The 19795-nt window shown below is 40.9% G+C and overlaps 1 protein-coding gene across 3 annotated transcripts in view; it reads right to left on the bottom strand.

The window, feature by feature from the left end:
* Window positions 1-19795, bottom strand: part of LOC135056314 (uncharacterized) — a 61754-nt gene extending 41959 nt beyond the window's left edge. For 2 of the 3 annotated variants that reach the window (XM_063961292.1, XM_063961294.1), the window contains exons 1-4: window positions 19690-19795; window positions 19178-19252; window positions 14325-14444; window positions 3367-3480 (exon numbers count right to left, since the gene is read on the bottom strand). In XM_063961292.1, the coding sequence (XP_063817362.1) occupies window positions 3367-3480; window positions 14325-14444; window positions 19178-19252; window positions 19690-19732 (352 nt within the window). In that variant the 5' untranslated portion in view covers window positions 19733-19795. The remainder of the gene's footprint in view (window positions 1-3366; window positions 3481-14324; window positions 14445-19177; window positions 19253-19689) is intronic. The other variant, XM_063961293.1, reaches the window with a different exon arrangement.

The raw sequence follows: 19795 nt of genomic DNA, 5'->3' as shown, positions 1-19795 counted from the left end.
GATACGTTCCTGGAACAACATTTTATTCCTACACTATCACTAGCAGCTTTTTTTTTTTTTTTTACACATAACGGACGCAGAAATACCTTTAGATTTAACCAACAATCCTCTTCTTCTCACCACTAGGAAAGTATGGTTCTTGTTACGGCATAAATATAAAATTCACCAAAATTTCTCCATACATCTACCCTTTTTACAGAACCCAAATTTCCAAAACGGTGAAGCCGTTCAACCATTCTCTTTGTGGAAGTCTGAGGGACTTTGTAGAATAGACCAATTAATTTATTCTGACTCACACAAACCGCTCTCATACTCAGATGCTGTGACTAACTTCACATTTCTTGGTCCTCACAACCTTGCGTTTCTCCAAGCTCAACACTATGCTAGTCAGATTTCTAAACTAATCCCGGTGGGTGATTGAGGCAACCCTCTGGATAACATGTTGTTAAAATTGCCCCTGTCTAAAGTGGCTATCTCCTCTTATTATATTTCTCTTAGAACCTTAGTGGAACACTATTCCCTCAAAACTGGTATTGCTGCTTGGTTGGAACATTTCCCATCCCTCACTGTGGAGAATTTGTTAAAAATGTTACAAACCTCGATTACCACATTCCCAGCGGCTAAATAAATTTTAATATTTTTCATCGTTCATACATTCGCCACATAGGGGCTATATAACGGGTCTCCTTAACAATCCCTCCTGTCCTAAATGTGGACAACAGCCCGCTGACCTTTACCACTGTTTTTGGACGTGTCTCTCCCTTAGACGATTTTGGCTAGTAGTCTGGCGTTTTGCTTCTCAACACTTGGTGAACTATATTCCTCATACGCCTGAATGGGCATTCTTTGGTCTATTACCATCAAATACTCAAGCTCCCAAAGAGGTAAAGAGATTACTATTAGCAATATCCTCTGCTGCCCGTAAATCAATTTTACATATGTGGATACAAAGCTGGGTGCCAACTTTAGATATGTTTAAAGACAAACTGTTCTATATTTGTCACATGGATTGGTTGGAGGCCTCCCTCCAAAAAGAATCCCGTACTGAATTTTTTTTGCTACGTGGGAGAGTTTTATTGAGGTTCTCCCCATACCTACTAAAGAGGCCATCCTAAATTGCTTCCGTAATACCATATGGCAGTGGTTCCCAAACTTTTGTGAGTCACGGCACCCTGGAGTGTCAGATTTTTATTTCACAGCACCCCTAGGCCACAAGTTTCTTATTGAGAAATTTAGAAAAAATATTAGATTAAGTAAATTATGTTTATATGTCATCCTTAGGGTCAGTTATGTGGTGAGGGACAAGATTTGCTTCTGTTTGTCCACATATTTTATAACTGGAAGCCATCAGCACTGTTTTTGCCTATTACATTGACAATAAATAGTTTGAATTGGTCCTTGACCACCAACCTGAGGCACCCCTGCAAGTGTCCCGCGGCACCCCAGGGAGCCACGGCACACAGTTCGGGAACCACTGCCATATGGTATGAAACTCAAATCTTCCTTCAGGATCCTCCTATTTCAATTTGCCGGTGTTGATTGGACAGCCATGGTCTCTGATTCTCTCCCCCCCTAACCCCGCTTTTTTTTTTTTGCCACGCATATATGTAGTTATGTTATTTCTATTCCTTTTTCTTTGTCTATATTAAGTATTATATGTAACATTTGTGTACATTTTATCTTCTCATGTATTGTACCGCAAATTCTGATGTAATTTACCATTTTTAATCGACTCACACTCATACGATTGTATTTGTTGTAATATACTTTTATTGCTTCAATAAAGAAAAAGAAAAAAAAAAAGCTAGTCAGTTAAGTACCCCATTAGGTTGTCTGACTAAATATTTACCTGAATGTAACATGTCAATTCACTAGGCACAAGTCTTGTTACACTCAATCCAATTGACTTCACTATTCTGCTGAATACTAGTGCAGCCCACAAAATGACCCCGCTTGTCTGCACTGTGAGAAGACAACAGGTTGTCCTCAGTAAGATGGAGTAGGATAGAGTACCACACAGTGATAATGCTGAAGGGGACTCAAATGTCAACAAAACACATCCCATATATACAAGCAGCCCTCATACGTGTATCATATGTAGGCTAAATGCTATGAAAATGACTGGCCATTTTTTCCACACTTCTCTGTATTGTAACTTTATGTTTTTTTATTATAACTCTACACGGATACTTATTTTGCATGACAACATAAAATATTATTATTTAATATTACTAAATACAGTATAATTGTAAATTAGTCATATAGGGGGTCATTCCGACCTGATATCACACACTAGGTTTTTTCGCAGCTGTGCGATCAGGTCAAAATTCGGCAAAACTGCGCATGCGTATGCACTGCAATGAGCAGTCGTGTCGTACGGGTACAAAGCAGATCGTTGCTGAGCGATGGATTTAACGAAGAATCCATTCGCGCAGCCGATCGCAAGGAGATTGACAGGAAGAAGGCATTTATGGGTGTCAACTGACCATTTTCTGGGAGTGTTTGGAAAAACACAGGCATGTCCAAGCGTTTGCAGGGCGGGTGTCTGACGTCAATTCTGGACACGAACAGGCTGAAGTGATCGCAGCAGCTGAGTAAGTTCTGGGCAACTCAGAGACTGCACAAAACTTTTTTGTACCACTCGGCTGCAAAAGCGTTCACACACTTGCAAAGTGAAAATACACTCCCCCATAGGCGGCAACTATCTGATCGCAGCGCTGCAAAAAGTAGCTAGAGAGCGATCAACTCGGAATGACCCCCATAGACTGGTTATATAGTGTTGAGAATTGTGGTTTTGTAGCTAGGACTTAAAATGAAGAATATGCGCTCAGCAATTAATTTGGAAATTGGCAACTATTCTCTATGAGTACAAGCTATTGAGGCTGAAAGTATTGTACTGTACATACCTCTATGTCTGTCTGTTTTTACCCAGTTTTGTTCTAATTGTAAAGCGCAACAGAATATGCTGCGCTATATAAGAAACTGTTAATAAATAAACAAAATAAATAAATAAGAACCATCATTTGTGCACTGGCTTGTGGTGCGCCACCATGTGGTCCAGAGTATAGTGCATGCAAAACTTGTAAAGTATCACTATGGAAAATGCTATGTCTGTCACACTACACAGTAGCTGCATTCAGTGTTAGAGAAGAATGCATTGAATGCAGACACAGAACGCCTGTAGTGATGAATAGAACATTATGTTGGCATAAGTTGATGCTGTGCATACCTCCCTGTTCACGAATATAGGTCCTAAACAAAGCTTACCGGAGTGTCCTACTTTGTGATTCCTGATGTGTATATTTTTTATATGATGCAAGATGTAGGCTTGGAGGCCTCTTTAAAGGAATGGCAAGGTGTACTTACTCTTCACTGTGCCTTGAGTGTGGTGCTGTCCAATAGTGGTGAATGGGAGTTTCTCAGCAGCAGTGCTGTGTTTCTGATGGATGGCGCTCACAGTAGTAACGGCACCTTCTTTTTCTATTGTGTGGACACAATAACTTGTTTAGAAATATAAATACACAGAGTTTACAACAGTAGAGATTACTACTAGCATGTTTTGCAGCAATGCTATTCCTGTCTTAATATTGTGAACGTCCCTGTAGGGATAGAACTGTTAAAGGTTATGTCAAAGTCATTTGCTTGAGCCCATTTCTCCTGCCCAGTCATAGGCCCCCTGTGTGCATTAACACATTGACTCTGTGTACTAGGAATGGCTCTCAGGCAGTGTCAGATACATAATCAATATCACTAGCCAGACTTTTTTTTTTTTACTTTTATGCCTACTTCCTTTCACCCAGCTCCACTCTCTGTGGGCCTGATGCATGTATGTTTGTGGGTTTTGGCACTCTGGGCGGAATGTACTATGCATTGCATCTGCGATGTCATAAATCCACCACTTATTGGGTACATACCGGCGGTATGTACCTAAAAATGTGATCAGTATTGCAAAAGACAGCTCTCCCAATAGGAACAGCCCTTTGCAACCATTGGACTTCCAAGTTTAGGACCCGGGAGTCCTTCTGCGCATGCACAGAATGAAGAAAGCGGCGCAGAGGGTGAAACATGAAAAGAAGCCCATAGACATCTATTGGGTAATGCCATGTAAATATGGAGTTACCCACATGGTCCAAGCTCTGGAATATATCGCATTACAAAGCTTGATACAAAGGGAATGTGACCAAAACTCAGAAAACAGGATGATTTTTGGAGTTTTGGCTGCATATCTGGCATTAGTACATCACGCCTGTGTGTGCTCTGAAACTAGTACAGGTAATGCAGAATTAGCCTCAGTTCAGCTGCATCTCCACTTGCAATTGAGTAGGTGGAACTGGGCTATAATGGGGCGTTCTCACATAGGCAGAGCTCAGTAAGGGCGCGTTGCAGAATTTGGGGCCAGGCAGAGTTGTACATAAGTGTAAATATGATTTCAGATGTATCTTTTTCAAAAAGGATGGGGCTGGTGCATTGGCACACTGATAATGAAGACAGGTATTCAGCCAAGGGGTTCATTTACTGAAGTTTCTAAAAGAGTCAAATGGAAGTGTTACCCATAGCAACCAGTCATATTCTAGTTAAAATGTCTCTATGTTATGTGCAACACCAATTGTCTGTTTTAGAAGCTTTAGTAAATCTACCACCAGGGTATGGATAGGAGCAGTCCAGCAATAAAGAAGTGTACAACTTTGCATATGGACGAAATAACCCATTTAAGGCCAACTTCCATTCAACTCTGCATCAGCCACTATATGTCTGATCCAATTGACCAGGCATGCGCCACTGGCTACCCCCCCCCCCCTCCCCTCTTCCTCTGTGCAACCAATATTATTTCATTAAATAAGACTGCCAATAACTTTACTTTAACCATGGTTAATTTAATGAATGATCAAAGCATATAGTGCCACCACAAGTGTGCAATATGTTTAGTGCCACTATCATTAATAAATGAATTGTTGTGCTTAAATATTTAACACTATGGCAAGTGCTATGTCTTTGTCACAGCTTGCTGCATCTTTAGAGAAGAATGCATTGAATGCAGACACAGGGCCTAATTCAGACCTGATCGCCAGGATGCGTTTTTTTGCAGTGCTGTGATCAGCTAGTTGCCGCCTACAGGGGGACGGGGTAGTCGCTGTGCAGGGGTTCGATTGCTTGTGCAGAGAGCGGCACAATCAGAAGATCACAATCACCCTTGGGTGCTTCCTCTGTCACAACAGCAGTGAAACGATACATTACACCCGGCTGCTTACCTGCACGATTATTCATCTCGCTGGAAGCTGGTCCACTCTCGTCACAAGAGAGCACGGTAATTCACATCCATAGCCTCCTGACGGGAGGTCTCAGGAGGGGACTTTCAATTGGTAGTGAATGGTGGCACGTGAGCCCACGATTAGTGGAGACAGTGTGAACTATTGATACTTTAAAACACAATGTATCATTCTGGACTCTAATCACGATATAGAGTATAATCTTCATGTTATACTAATATAAAGGAGGATACATATATATATATATATATATATATATATACATTTTTTATATTTTGGTGTGTCTAGATTAGACACATCATCAGTCATGTGACCGTTATTTTTTATCTATAGCATTGGATGCCGTTCATTAACTATTTTATATGATATGAATTGTTTGTGTATACAATGAAAATACTTTTCTTTACTTTTTTTTATACAAACTATAAAGATATATAAATGTAATGAAGCAGTGTGTGTTCAGTTATTTATGCACCTGAAGTTCCATTAGCGCATAAAAGTCACCAGTAAAATATATTGTCTTGGAGTGTAGGTGTCATTAGTTGACACTTAATTTAGCCGTGTGCACACAAGCACAGCTAGACTTGATTGCTGCTTGATGTATTTTAAGATATATTATTAAATACAAGCATTTTTGAAAAGTACTTATACACTAGCGCCTGAAAAAGTTGTGTAAGGATATTGGATCTATGTTTAGAATGTTCTGCAGCAGAGCCCTCCATATGTGTAGCTTCAATAAACAGGCCTTAACCTATTTATCAGTGCTTTATGTCTTCCTCATAGACCTCTATGGAGATGGAGATTTATGACATTATGCAAGTTTAACAAGTGATCCAGCGTTGGGTAAGAGTAAGAGTAAGAGTTAGGGAGGATCAGGATTGGCAGGATCCCGGGATTTAGACCAAAAAATGGCCAGGATTCAAACCCGGGATTGGAAGCTCCAATCCCTGGGATTGCAGGATTTACCTGCCTCATTGTTTTTTTTAATGCCGGGCAGCGTTGAGTGTCCTCAGGAGGCTCAGACGCTGCCCGGCTCCCTCCTCCCGGCTCTCTCTGCCCCCCCGCAGTGCATAATGTGCAGCATTACACGATGTCAGAGGTCACGCTGCGCAATCTGAAACCAGCCGCCTGCACTGCCCGGACCACACTTTGCCGCCCGTAGCCCACAGACCCTCCCACCTACGATGATGAGTTTGATACCAGCAGCCCACGTGGCACATCGCCGCCTGCAGCCTCTGAGCCCGGCTTCCACCCACGATGGAGAGTATTTGTGTGGGCTGGGGTGGGCAGGTCTTCAGCCCAATCCCGGTAATCCCAGGATTTACCTTTTTTCAATCCCAACACCCGGGATAGGCCTTCCTAGTAAGAGTACTATATGCATGTGGCAACTTTAGATGTGCATAGTGCAAACAAGAAAGTGAATACACACTTGTTGCTTACGTCAATAGAGTTAGGCTGCTGGCACATGGAAATTTCCTTGGAATGGCAAATTTCCGCCATGACAAATAGCTGCAGTACTACAATATGCATCACTATGGTATGTAGTATCTGTTATTACAAAATTGTAGCCTGATAAAAATTAGTTAAGAGGTCCTACTGCACGAGCCACAGAGACCGTACAGAAGAGAACCAGGAACAGGGGTAAGTATAACGGGATGTGAGGGGGAGAGGGAAGAGCAGCTGAGATGACTCAGCGGCCACTGGCTCCTTTTATATGATATACACCAGCATGCCTATGATACACTTTATATTCCCATATTATTAACAAATATTATTTATTGCTTCTAAAGACTTGGAATTAGTGGAGATCTCCGTAGTCTCATCTGTGGAGGTTTTCATTTTTTTTTTTACCACTGATAAATGTGCCAAAATGAAATGAAAAGACATCCAACTTACCTGGATGGGTGACAGAGAGCACAGGAGCCGCCATGCTGCCATGGATTGCAGACATTTAGGTGGCAATGGCACCATCTGAGTACAAGTTTGAACGGGTTCAGTATGGTATGCCGACGGTCGGGCTCCCGGCGACCAGCATACTGGCGCCGGGAGCCCGACTGCTGGCATACCGACAGTGTGGCGAGCGCAAATGAGCCCCTTGCGGGCTCTCTGCGCTCGCCATGCTACGGGCATGGTGGAGAATAAGTGTCGGTATGCCGGCTGTCAGGATTCCGGCGCCGGTATACTGTGCGCCGGGAACCCGTCAGTCGGCATACTGAAGACCACCCGTTTGAACATGTGTGAAGAAAATAAAGGGCAGTTATCAGTTAGGGTTGAGAATAAGATCAGCAAGCAAGTCAATAGAAGAGAGAGAGAGAAAGATGGCGTACATTAATAGGACTCGGGTTAGTGAGATAGGGTAAGCACATAACAGAAGAGTAGACAGTCAAAATTCAAAAGATGGACAAATTAATGCATGATTATATTAAGATGGCAAATTTATTTTAATATTATATTATGAGAGTAATATTATGTAATTGTTATATTATAGGAGCAATACTTTTTGATTATTAATGGGGGCAATATCTGTTATTTCATAGCATTCTAAATGGTGGCCACACTGTAAAATAAAACATTTATATTGCTCCCCATAATACAATTATTAAATATTTAACTTTGATATAATCATACATTTGGCTCCCTAATATATGTATAAATGATATATGATAATTGTTGTCTCTACCCTCTTAACCAATAAATAATATATGTTAAAAAAATATATTTTCTTCCATATAAATGATAAATCTGAAAAATAATTTGTAACCATTGCTAGATTTTTATGGGTTATATGTTAAAGTGCCTTAATAATAGCAATTGCATTGTGCTTTAAGGGGTCTATTCATGAAGCAGGGAATAGTGTGGAGAAGTGAGCCAGTAGAGAAATTGCCCATAGCAACCAATCAGCTGCTACATATCATTTTAAAGAATTGACTTGATAAATGTTACTTCAATGCTGATCGGTTGCCATGGACAACTTCTCCACTGGCTCACTTCTCAACTATTTTCACTGCCTTATGAATAGACCCCAATATTTACACACGGGTGTTTTCTCGCATTAAGCTATCTCCGCATATTCACAACCTTTCTGACCCTAACTGAAACAGCTGGCAATGTGTGGCAGTTTCACAATCCCAAGAGCAGTTGTGCTTTAGGAAAAATTGTGATAAACAGTCAGATAAACTTTTGGGGATTTGTTTGATCTATCTGGTCATTCAGAACATGAGAGAAAGCACAATACAATGAGGGCAGGAATTCTTTGGAAATGGTTTCCAACCAGTACGTGTCAGGCTTTCACTATCACATTATCAAAATAACTGTTTACAGTTGAATTGCATGTTAATCAGACACCCACTTACAAAATGAAAGTGAGATACGAGTGTAATGCACGTGTTTCACATATTGGAGTTCGCCTCTAAGGTGTAAAGTTACTAAAACTTCAAAAACAGAGAATTGGAGATGTTGCCCATAGCAACCAATCAGTTGCTGCCTATTCACCATTCTCTGTTTTAGAAGCTTTAGTAAATATACCCCTCAGTCTTCACCTCCAAACCCCTTGAAAGAAAACACAACTGTTTGAAGGTGAAATTCAAAACTGTTGTCACTACAGTGTTCTGTCACATTTACCACCACTAATAACGTCACCCAAACACAACTCTTCCATATGTTGTGCAGAGATAAAGAATGGCCTTCCTATCAGCATAACCTGTCAAAAATGCTTTTTGGTGGATTTCTAAACTTGTCTCTGTAAAGGGCAGTGCATCCGGAAAGTATTCACAGCGCTTCACTTTTTCCACATTTTCTTATGTTACAGCCGTATTCCAAAATGGAATAAATTTTTTCCCTCAAAATTCTACGCACAATGGTGGTCATTCCGAGATGTTCGCTCGCAAGCTGCTTTTAGCAGCTTTACACACGCTAAGCTGCCGCCTACTGGGAGTGAATCTTAGCATAGTAATATTGCGAACGAAAGATTAGCAGAATTGCGAATAGACACTTCTTAGCAGTTTCTGAGTTGCTCCAGACTTACTCGGCAACTGCGATCAGTTCAGTCAGTTTCGTTCCTGGTTTGACGTCACAAACACACCCAGCGTTCGCCCAGACACTCCCCCGTTTCTTCAGACACTCCCGCATTTTTCCCAGAAACGGCAGCGTTTTTTCACACACACCCATAAAACGGCCAGTTTCCGCCCAGAAACACCCACTTCCTGTCAATCACATTACGATCACCAGAACGTAGAAAAAACCTCGTAATGCCATGAGTAAAATACCTAACTGCATAGCAAATTTACTTGGCGCAGTCGCAGTGCGAACATTGCGCATGCGAAATTAGAGAAAAATCGTTGCGATGCGAAGAAAATTACCGAGCGAACAACTCGGAATGAGGGCCAATAACCCATAATGATAACGTGAAAAAACTTTTTTCACGTTGTCATTATGGGTTATTGTATGTAGAATTTTGAGGGACAAAAATAATTTATTCCATTTTGAAATATGATTGTAACATAACACAACATGTGGAAAAAGTGAAACGCTGTGAACACTTTCCGGATGCACTGTATCTGCACACTTATCTAAAGTACAGAAGGTACTATAAAACTTGTATAAATATAAATATGTGACTATAGATGTGTACTAGCATCTTTTTTCTGAGTATAATCACCTTTCTTCATAGAAAAAGGTCTTGTGAAAGGGTTTCATTATTATTACTATAATAGATACATTAAGCAAAGCACTAGACACACACTGCAAACAACAACACCACCAGCGTCCAGTGTACTTTAAGGTTTACACTTATCTTTCTGGAGACATCTTTGCAAACTAGAGTTGTGCCTGCCTTATAAAAAAAAAATGTGCCTCTCATGTTTCCTACTCCCCCGGAATGTCCTGTAGACTTCCAGAATATTATGAAATCTCCCAGAACGATAGGTGAAGCTCCCGAGTCCCCGCTGTGCTACAAGAAATTGGATGTCACTCACAGCACATAAAAAGATGTACCCTACAAGAAAATGGCTGACACTTGCCAGAATACAGAAAGGTGCACTACAAAAAGATGGTCACCTTTCTGACACACTGCACTGAGCCTCTTTAGTTACACAATCTGGAGTAGAATACATAGGCAAATGCAGGGGGGTTTCTAGTTGCCTGAAAACCCCCCTCGCTAGTCCACACCATGACCACTATAGCAATTGTATATACAGGTTGAGTATCCCATATCCAAATATTCCGAAATACGGAATATTCCGAAATACGGACATTTTTGAGTGAGAGTGAGATAGTGGAATCTTTGTTTTCTGATGGCACAATATAAACAAACTTTATTTAATACACAAAGTTATTAAAAATATTGTATTAAATGACCTTCAGGCTGTGTGTATAAGGTGTATATGAAACATAAATGAATTGTGTGAATGTATACACACTTTGTTTAATGCACAGTTATTAAAAATATTGGCTAAAATTAACTTCAGGCTGTGTGTATAGGGTGTATATGAACCATAAATGCATTCTGTGATTATATTTAGGTCCCATCGCCATGATATCTCATTGTGGTATGCAATTATTCTAAAATACGGAAAAATCCAATATCCAAAATACTTCTGGTCCCAAGCATTTTGGATAAGGGATACTCAACCTGTAATACAATTTGACTACATGTTTTAAATATCTCCTCAGTATTACAAATAAAATAATTAGAAGGAATGAGAAATCCAGCACTGAGAATATATGTTTTACAGCGATAATTATAGAGAATATACATATATCCTATTATAGTGTGATAAATATTTTCATCTTAATTGGTATACTCACTACTGGTGCTACCCACGGATTCAATGGATAAATAGAAATAGTGAGAAGAACAAGGAGCCAGTTTACAAATGGGTGCACTCTTTCCCTGTCACATATGATAATATGTAATTATTTATTTAAATTATTTACTTTATTTCTGTATTGTTTAAAAGGTATTCTGCATATATATCAGAATGTGGGTATCGGTACATTCTGATATATATGAAGAATATCTTAATTATTAATAATGAAATGTGTACATATATATCCAGGGCAGTTTCTAGGTTCTTCTGCTACTTCCCCAGCCGTGCTCCAATGCTCTGGATTGGTGCCCACATCTGATATAACGCATTCAGCTCAGGCAGGATGTCCCTACTGCCACAACTAAGGCTTTCTGTGATTGCTGGCCCTGAATATGTCGGAATTATGATTGTATGATGCATGTTATAGCTGCTTCATGCTAATTATGCTCTCTTTATGGACTGGCCACATGCACTCTAACATCAAGCAGCTGGAAACCCCTATCTAGAAAACCTGCGTTTGCCACTGGAATAGTCTGTACATCACTGCACACAGCAAATAGCAATCCTAAAGATGCACATTTCCACATGGTATCCGGTCTTTAGGTCAACAGTCATTAGGTCGACCACTATTGGTCAACATGCATTAGGTCAACATGGTTTATAGATTGGCATGGTCACTAGGTCGACATGTACTAGGTCATCATGGAAAAAGGTTGACATGAGGTTTTTAAAAAATTTTTTTATTTTTTGAACTTTTTCATACTTTACGATCCACGTGGACTATGATTGGGAATAGTAATCTGTAGCGGAGTGAGGCACCTTGCCCGAAGCTCGCTCGCCATGTGAGGGGACATGGTGCACTAATTGGGGTTCCCAGTCACTTTACGAAGAAAACGACACCAAGTTTTTAAAAAAACCTCATGTCGACCTTTTTCAATGTTGACCTTGTTCATGTCAACCTAATGACCGCGTCAACCTATTTCAGATGTCGACCTAGTCACTGTCGACCAATAGTGGTCGACCTAATGACTGTTGACCTAAGTGTGGTCGACCCTATGATCCACACCCTTCCACATCAGTATCTCATTTCAATAATCTTTTTCAATGCTTCTCAAAACTAGGCACACCAGTGTGACTACAGTACTTAGCAACGTTCCGTACCGTACCCACGTCCTCCATTCTGCTGGTAAAAACAAGTTAAGGAAGTGATAGCAACTACACAAGTAACAGATAAGATCGCTTTTCTTATTACTTGGGTTTATATTATAGCAATTCTGGGAAATAAAAATGTGCTTTCCATAGTAATACTTTTTTTTTAAAGCAAAAACACAGTATACAGTTTTGCAAGTCATAGACACAAGTCATAAATACAAAATATTACAAGCAGTGATGAGCAAGATACATCAAAACAGATCCCAGCACACTACCATGAGCATCCAGTTCCATTGTAATTAAAAGTTTAGCAATGTTGTAAGTTGATGCACACATATTATCATCTCTGCATTCTTATGTATGTATCTTGTTGCTGACAACACATGCAAAATGTGATCTATGCTTTAACATGGCAGATATACAGCACTGTGAAAAAGTTTTAGGCAGGTGTTGAAAAATGTTGCAAAGTAAGAATGCTTTAAAAAGTAAAAGTGTTAGTTTATTTTTATCAATTAACAAAATGCAAAGTGAATGAAGAGAAATCTAAATCAAATCAATGTTTGGTGTGACCACCATTTGCCTTCAAAACAGCATCAATTCCTTTAGGTACACTTGCACACAGTTTTTGAAGGAACTCTGCAGGGATGTTGTTCCAAACATCTTGGAGAACTAACCACAGATCTTCTGTGGATGTAGGCTTGCTGAAACTCTTCTGTCTCTTCATGTAATCTCACTCAATGATGTTGAGATCAGGGCTATGTGGGGCCCATATCATCACTTCCAGGACTCCTTGTTCTTCCTTATGCTGAAGATAGTTCTTAATGACATTAGCTGTATGTTTGGGGTCCTTGTCCTGCTGCAGAAATTATTTGGAGCCAGTCCACGCCTCCTGAAGGTATTACATGATTGATAAGTACCTGCCTGTATTACTTAGCACTGAGGACACAATTAATCTTAACCAAATCCCCAACTCCATTTGCTAAAATGCAGCCCCAAACTTGCAAGGAATGTCCACCATGCTTCACTGTTGCCTGCAGACACTCATTATTGTACTGTTCTCCAGACCTTCAGCAAACAAACTGCCTTCTCTAACAGCCAAATATTTAACATTTTGACTCATCAGTCCAGAGCACCTGCAGCCATTTTTCTGCACACCAATTCCCATGTTTTTGTGCATAGTTGAGTCAGTTAGCCTTGTTTCCAGGTCAATGGTATGGCTTTTTTGCCACAATTCTTACATGAAGACCACTTTTGGCAAGACTTATTTGAACAGTAGATGGGTATACCTGGGTTCCACTGGTTCTGCCAGTTCTGAGCTGAAATAAGCATGTTGTGTTTTTTACCTGATGCACTACGTTTCCTTGGCTGTCCACTTCTTCTACGGTCCTCAATAATGCCTGTTTCTTTGTGCTTCTTCAAAAGAGCACATCTTGAAACCTCAGCCTGCTTAGAAACCTCTTACCTTACTGATGCAGTATAACTACCTTGTGGCTGTGCTCAGTCTTGCCATGATGTATGACCTGTGTCATGAAACTGTCTTTCACAACCTCACCTTTGTAGCAGAGTTTGGCTGTTCCTCACCCAGATTTAAGTCTTCTACATATCTGTTTCTGTTTCAGTTAATGACTGTGTTTCAACCAACACATGAAAATGATGATCATTATCACCTGTTTGGTATGATTGGTTAATATTTTGAAGGCAAAGGGTGGTCACACCAAATATTGATTTGATTTAGATTTCCCTTATGTTTATTCACCTTGCATTGATAAAAATAAACTATTAACTCTTCTACTGGATACAATGCAGTTTGCACTGTGCAAAATATAGGCACGAAGCGTATCTTTTGTACTCGCTACAGAGCTGGTGCAAGTATACACTAATGACAATAATGACGATTAGTAAAATATGTGCATATACTGCCAACTCAACACACTGTATGTGCAGAAATACTCTACGGTTCTTTTTACTTTCCCCAGCTACATCTATGTCTCATCCTATCTGCCCAGTGGTCTTCCGATGTGTATATTTGTATATGATGCAATATGTAGGTCTAGGGGCCCTATTATGTCCCTTTAAAGGAATGACAAGGTGTACTTACTTTTGGTTATTCCTTGACTGTGGTGCTCTCCAATAGTGGTGGCTACCAGTGGAAGTGTCTTAGCTGCAGGGCTGAGTGTTCCAATGATGTTGCTGGCGGTTGTTACATCCATGGTACCTCCTATTTGTGTGTGGAGACACCAACTTGATTAAAATTGTAAAATACATAGAATTTACTACAGGAATAGAGAAACTGTTTTACAATTATGTCATATCTTCTGATATTGGTGAAAAATTTCTTGTAGACATAACAGGGTGTGGCTGTGTCCTTGCCATCCCCTGCAGAACATTTATATATCCTTGGTAAATGCCACTGTCTGTATTATTATCATTTCTCTACTTACCTGTGCAGGTAGGGTGGCCACGGGCACAGAACAACCACTGATCTTCTATCAGTTGCAATACTTAGCTCCAAAGTATAATGGCAGCAAACCTCAGTGCAGGTGGATCATTCTATATCACTGCCAGTCTATGCGACCTGCCTGTCTCACAATGGTTATGGGCGTGAGGACTCATGCAGGACAGAACAGATATCAGAAGGGGCCAATATGTAACTAGCTATTCACAACAGTTTTCTTATACTCCAGCCAGAGACAATCCACACTGATTGGCTATTCGACTAATGACTACTGTCATTCATTCAGGTCATGGCTCAGCTAGAAACAAAAACTTATTGTGCAAGTAGATGTTTATATTTTTTACTACTATTGTGATACCGCAGCTAGAGAGCTAGAGAACAGAGAGACATGGACGTCCCTAGGACCCTGTGGATAGGGCAAAAGCTGAGACACCCAGGGGACACCAAGTAAATAAGGTCCACTGGTCCTCTTGCATAGGAAACAGCGGCTGTTGGGGGTGGAACAGTGAGAAGGCGCCAAGGCAGGCTAGCTGCAGGAGATGCTGAGAGTCAGTGGCTGTGCATAAGGGACTGGCAGCAGGAACCTAAGCTCAGGCTGACAGAGTGGGGCAGAGCAGCAGCTGCCATTGTGGTGGAATTGGCAGATCAGAGGAGAAACTCTTTTGTTTGCAGAAAGGTGTAAGTGGCAGCGCGAAGAGAGAACTTTCTGTATCATACCAAAAGCAATGCTTGATTGTGCATTTAACTCACACATGTGCCTACTCCAATCACAGAATAGGAGATACAGTTAAGATGCACACTTAAACAAGTACAGTCTTTGGGCTGAGTTAACTAGTGAGATTACTGCCCACACTTCAGACCATATTGTGGATCTTTGCGGTTTGTTAAATGCACAAGTTTCCTGTAATTGATGTGCAGCAAAGAGACACTTTCTATATTATAATCAGGACACAGCTCCGTACTAACAGCTGGGAGATGGCTGAGTGTATGCCAAGTAGATAGCAGCAGCAACACTTTGTACTTGATCCTGCCTTCTTGCAATGCAAAGCATGTCTCAGCCCTATCTTCAGCTGTTGCAATTAAAGGGACAACTTCCCTGTGTATACAGGGGCTAATTCAGACCTGTTCGCTCGCTAGGTTTTTTTTCAGTCCTGCGTTCGCATAGTCGCCGCCCATACGGGAGTGTATTTTCGCTTTGCAAGTGTGCGAATGCATGTATAGCAGAGCTGTACAAACAGATTTTGTGCAGTCTCTGAGTAGCCCAGGAATTACTCAGCAGCTGCGAACACTTCAGCCTGTCCGGGACCGGAATTGACGTCAGACACCCGCCCTGCAAACGCTTGGACACGCCTGCGTTTTTCCAAACACTCCCAGAAAACGGTCAGTTGCCACCCACAAACGCCTTCTATCTGTCAATCTCCTTGCGAACGCCCGTGAGAATGGATCCGTCGCACAAACCCATCGATGAGCGGCGATCCGCTCTGTACCTGTGCAACGCGCCTGCACATTGCGGTGCATACGCATGTGTAGTTTGGACCTGATCGGCCGCTGTACGAAAACGCAGCCTAGCGATCAGGTCTGAATTAGGCCCCCAGTACCAAGATATCTATTCTACACAGAGTGCCTGCAACTCCAATAGACAGCATTGTTCTGTTATCTGGGACAGCACTATTCTGGACCTCACTGCTTTTGTGCCAGATTCTGTTAACACTTTAGTTACCTGAAATTGCTATACAAACCCTAAAGAGTATTATTGTGTGAAATTGTCTCTCTACTACTTGCTCTCTCTCTGCATTTGACATGCACCGATGAAAGCCTGGCCAAGGAAGATTCCAAGGTTACTCCGTATGAGACTATTTATTTGAAGGTCGTTTATATATGTACATTGTGGGACTCATTTGCTCATAAGGTCATTGCATGCTAATTATTGTATTGCATACCACTGTTTTATTACTGTGTTTTGCTGTTGCTAAATTATTCAGTATAAAATACAGGTTATTTATATTTATGCTAATGCCACAGCATGTACAGTTGAAGTACCGAGAAAGTTAACTCTTTGAGTCACATAATGGTACTATTTTTAGTCAAGTGAAGCGAACACTTGAAACAGATTTGTTTATTGAGATACTATTTTGCACTACAGTATTGAAGTAGTATATTTGAGTTGCTAGCAGCAATGGCCGGGATGAAAGATTTATTTGAGATAAATTGAATTATTTATGTGCATTGTGTCCCTTTTTGATATTGTCTTGCACTGCATATTTTGAATTATTTTTACTTGAAACAGACCAAAAGTGATGGACTGATCCTGAACAATAAAATAGTTGTCACTGGACCAATTGGCTTGACATTGTTTTGGGGAACGAGGGCAGTTTCCCTCTGCTGTGTAGCGGGGGTCCTGAAGAAAAGGCACGGTCTGCACTGACACACAACACCACCATTAGGGGTATTATTTCATGATAGAAAAACAAATTCTGTATAGATTTTAGAGGAAAATAAAGTGTAAAACGAATGCTTTGTGGGAGTCTTTATTTCAAATAAAATATTGGAACATGCGGTATATACGTTTGTAGAACTACATGTTCTAGCAGGCCACAGTACTTTGAGGCAGCATTGCAAATCTCTGTGCCACCTGTTGTACAAGCAGAAGCATGCCCAAGCAGTTAATGACTGTCAGGGCTTCCTGGGACTTGTAGTAAGAGATGTATCTAGAGATGTATCTCGCTGTAAGTAACTTGTGCTTGTTCGCCCCTGGTCTGTCGCTACAGGCATTAGTTCCACAACTGCAAGTTATGTGGGAATTCATACAGTCATATTGCTGTGACTGCCTTAGTGTATTTTGCTGTAGCCGTGTCTGCGACTGTATGCTAATGTGAGAAAAAGCCCATCCCCTGGAGTACACGTTTGATACACTACCATTAAATGCACCATCAAAACTTATTAGACAGAAAAAATGGAACAGCTTTGCGCTCTCTGGAATGGTGCTGCTAGATTCCAAGTATAAATGTACACCCCATACTCTCATTAGTGGATATGCATACAAGATAAAAGAAACCAGGAACCAGCGCTAGTTGTATGCAATTACTTTTGGTTAGAAGATTGTTCAATAATTTCCACGCAGTGCAGTGTCATGGAGATTCTTCCCACGCATTAGACTGACACTTACAGGACAGTTCTGACTCAATTCATATCAAGGTATCTTTACTGGATGTCAGAATTCATATATATACGACCCTCTTTCCCCCTTTAGCAGACACTTACATTGGTGTTCTATCACAAATGCACCTAAAGGTATCTTTTATCCACCTATGTCACAACCACGGATGGGTATATGTTTGAAGCAGGGTCAGCAGGAAAAGATATTTTAATGGTAAGTAGATAAAACCATAAAAAATCAATCCATATAACAATCCCAAAGATCAGTGTTCAAACAATGCACAGGGTGTCAAATACCAGAGGCTGATTAAATTGAGCTGCTGATATAAATCCTGGCTACAAACAGATCCAAACTTGCACCTGCCACATGCCAGGTGTAGAGTATGGCATCCAATGTGAGCAATTAAGCACCTGAGTTTGCAACTAGTTATGTAAGACACGTGTAACACTCCCATTAGACACCTCTGTGTGTCTGCAAAGCCACCTCCCAGTTACTGCCTAGGGATGCCCAAAGCATCTCTGAGACAATGGCCCTCATTCCGAGTTGTTCGCTCGCAAGCTGCTTTTAGCAGCTTTACACACGCTAAGCCGCCGCCTACTGGGAGTGAATCTTAGCTTCTTAAAATTGCGAACGAAAGATTCTCAAAATTGCGATTACACACCTCTTAGCAGTTTCTGAGTAGCTTCAAACTTACTCGGCATCTGCGATCAGTTCAGTGCTTGTCGTTCCTAGTTTGACGTCACAAACACACCCAGCGTTCGCCCAGACACTCCTCCGTTTCTCCAGCCACTCCCGCGTTTTTCCCAGAAACGGTAGCGTTTTTTCGCACACACCCATAAAACGGCCAGTTTCCGCCCAGAAACACCCACTTCCTGTCAATCACATTACGATCACCAGAACGAAGAAAAAAACGTGAGTAAAATTCCTAACTGCATAGCAAATTTACTTGGCGCAGTCGCACTGCGGACATTGCGCATGCGCACTAAGCGGAAAATCTCTGCGATGCGAAAAAATTTACTGAGCGAACAACTCGGAATGAGGGCCAATGTGTCTTAATCGCTACTGCAACTCGGTGCGTACACACCATGGGATACATGCACAGTGCAACTATGAAGCTATTTAGACATCTGCGCAGTCTAAATACATCAACCATTTGCGCAAGTATTGAAATTGCGTCCAACTTAGAATCTGGCCTCTATGGAACTTGCAACCCAAATTGCAGGCGTAAAATGCATTTAAAAAAATATTTACAAGTGACATATAGTTTATGTTAGACAAACTTCACGTTTTGGTTGTAAAATACATATTTGCTATTAGGCAACAACAAAACTTATCTTACCTGCGTGGGTGACAGATTCCACAGAAACCCCTGTGTTGCCTTGGATTGTAGAACTTGTGCTGGCAAAGGCACCATCTGAACATGACCCGAAACATGTATGAAGAAGTAGAGGAGAGATAACGAAGACATTGAGATACTGTCAGAAGTATGAGCAAAAGGAAAGGCAGATATGAGGTAGCATTTAGAATAGTAGGCAATTCATTTCAATAGACAAAAAAAAAAGGTCAAAATATGTATAAAAATAGGACAAAGGATCTAGAGAAAGAGGGGACAAGCATATAACATAGGAATAGAGCGTTACATCCCAAAAATAATGAGAGAGCAAAGAAAGAGGAGAGAGAAAGGCAGCAGAGTAATGAACCAGAGGCAATGAGAGAGGCTCCGGAGACAGTTACCAAGCAAATGATCTAGACGAGTATGAAGACAGAAGAGGATAATAAAAAGTAATAAAGGTCAGCTGACAGAAAAAAGGAAGACAAGGGAGAGAAATCCGAATTTAAATATTGCCTCACTGATGATCATATATGCAGTTAGCAATCCTAAATAACCCTTCATGGCTGCAGTATGTAACCGGAGATCTCTGCTTTTCCCACTGCTTTCACTATAAGGACTAGTGTT

The sequence above is a fragment of the Pseudophryne corroboree genome, chromosome 3 (assembly GCF_028390025.1).
Source record: "Pseudophryne corroboree isolate aPseCor3 chromosome 3, aPseCor3.hap2, whole genome shotgun sequence".
Taxonomy (NCBI): Eukaryota; Metazoa; Chordata; class Amphibia; order Anura; family Myobatrachidae; genus Pseudophryne; species Pseudophryne corroboree.
The sequence above is the reverse complement of the archived record's forward strand: the minus strand, read 5'-3'. Positions and strand labels throughout refer to the sequence as shown.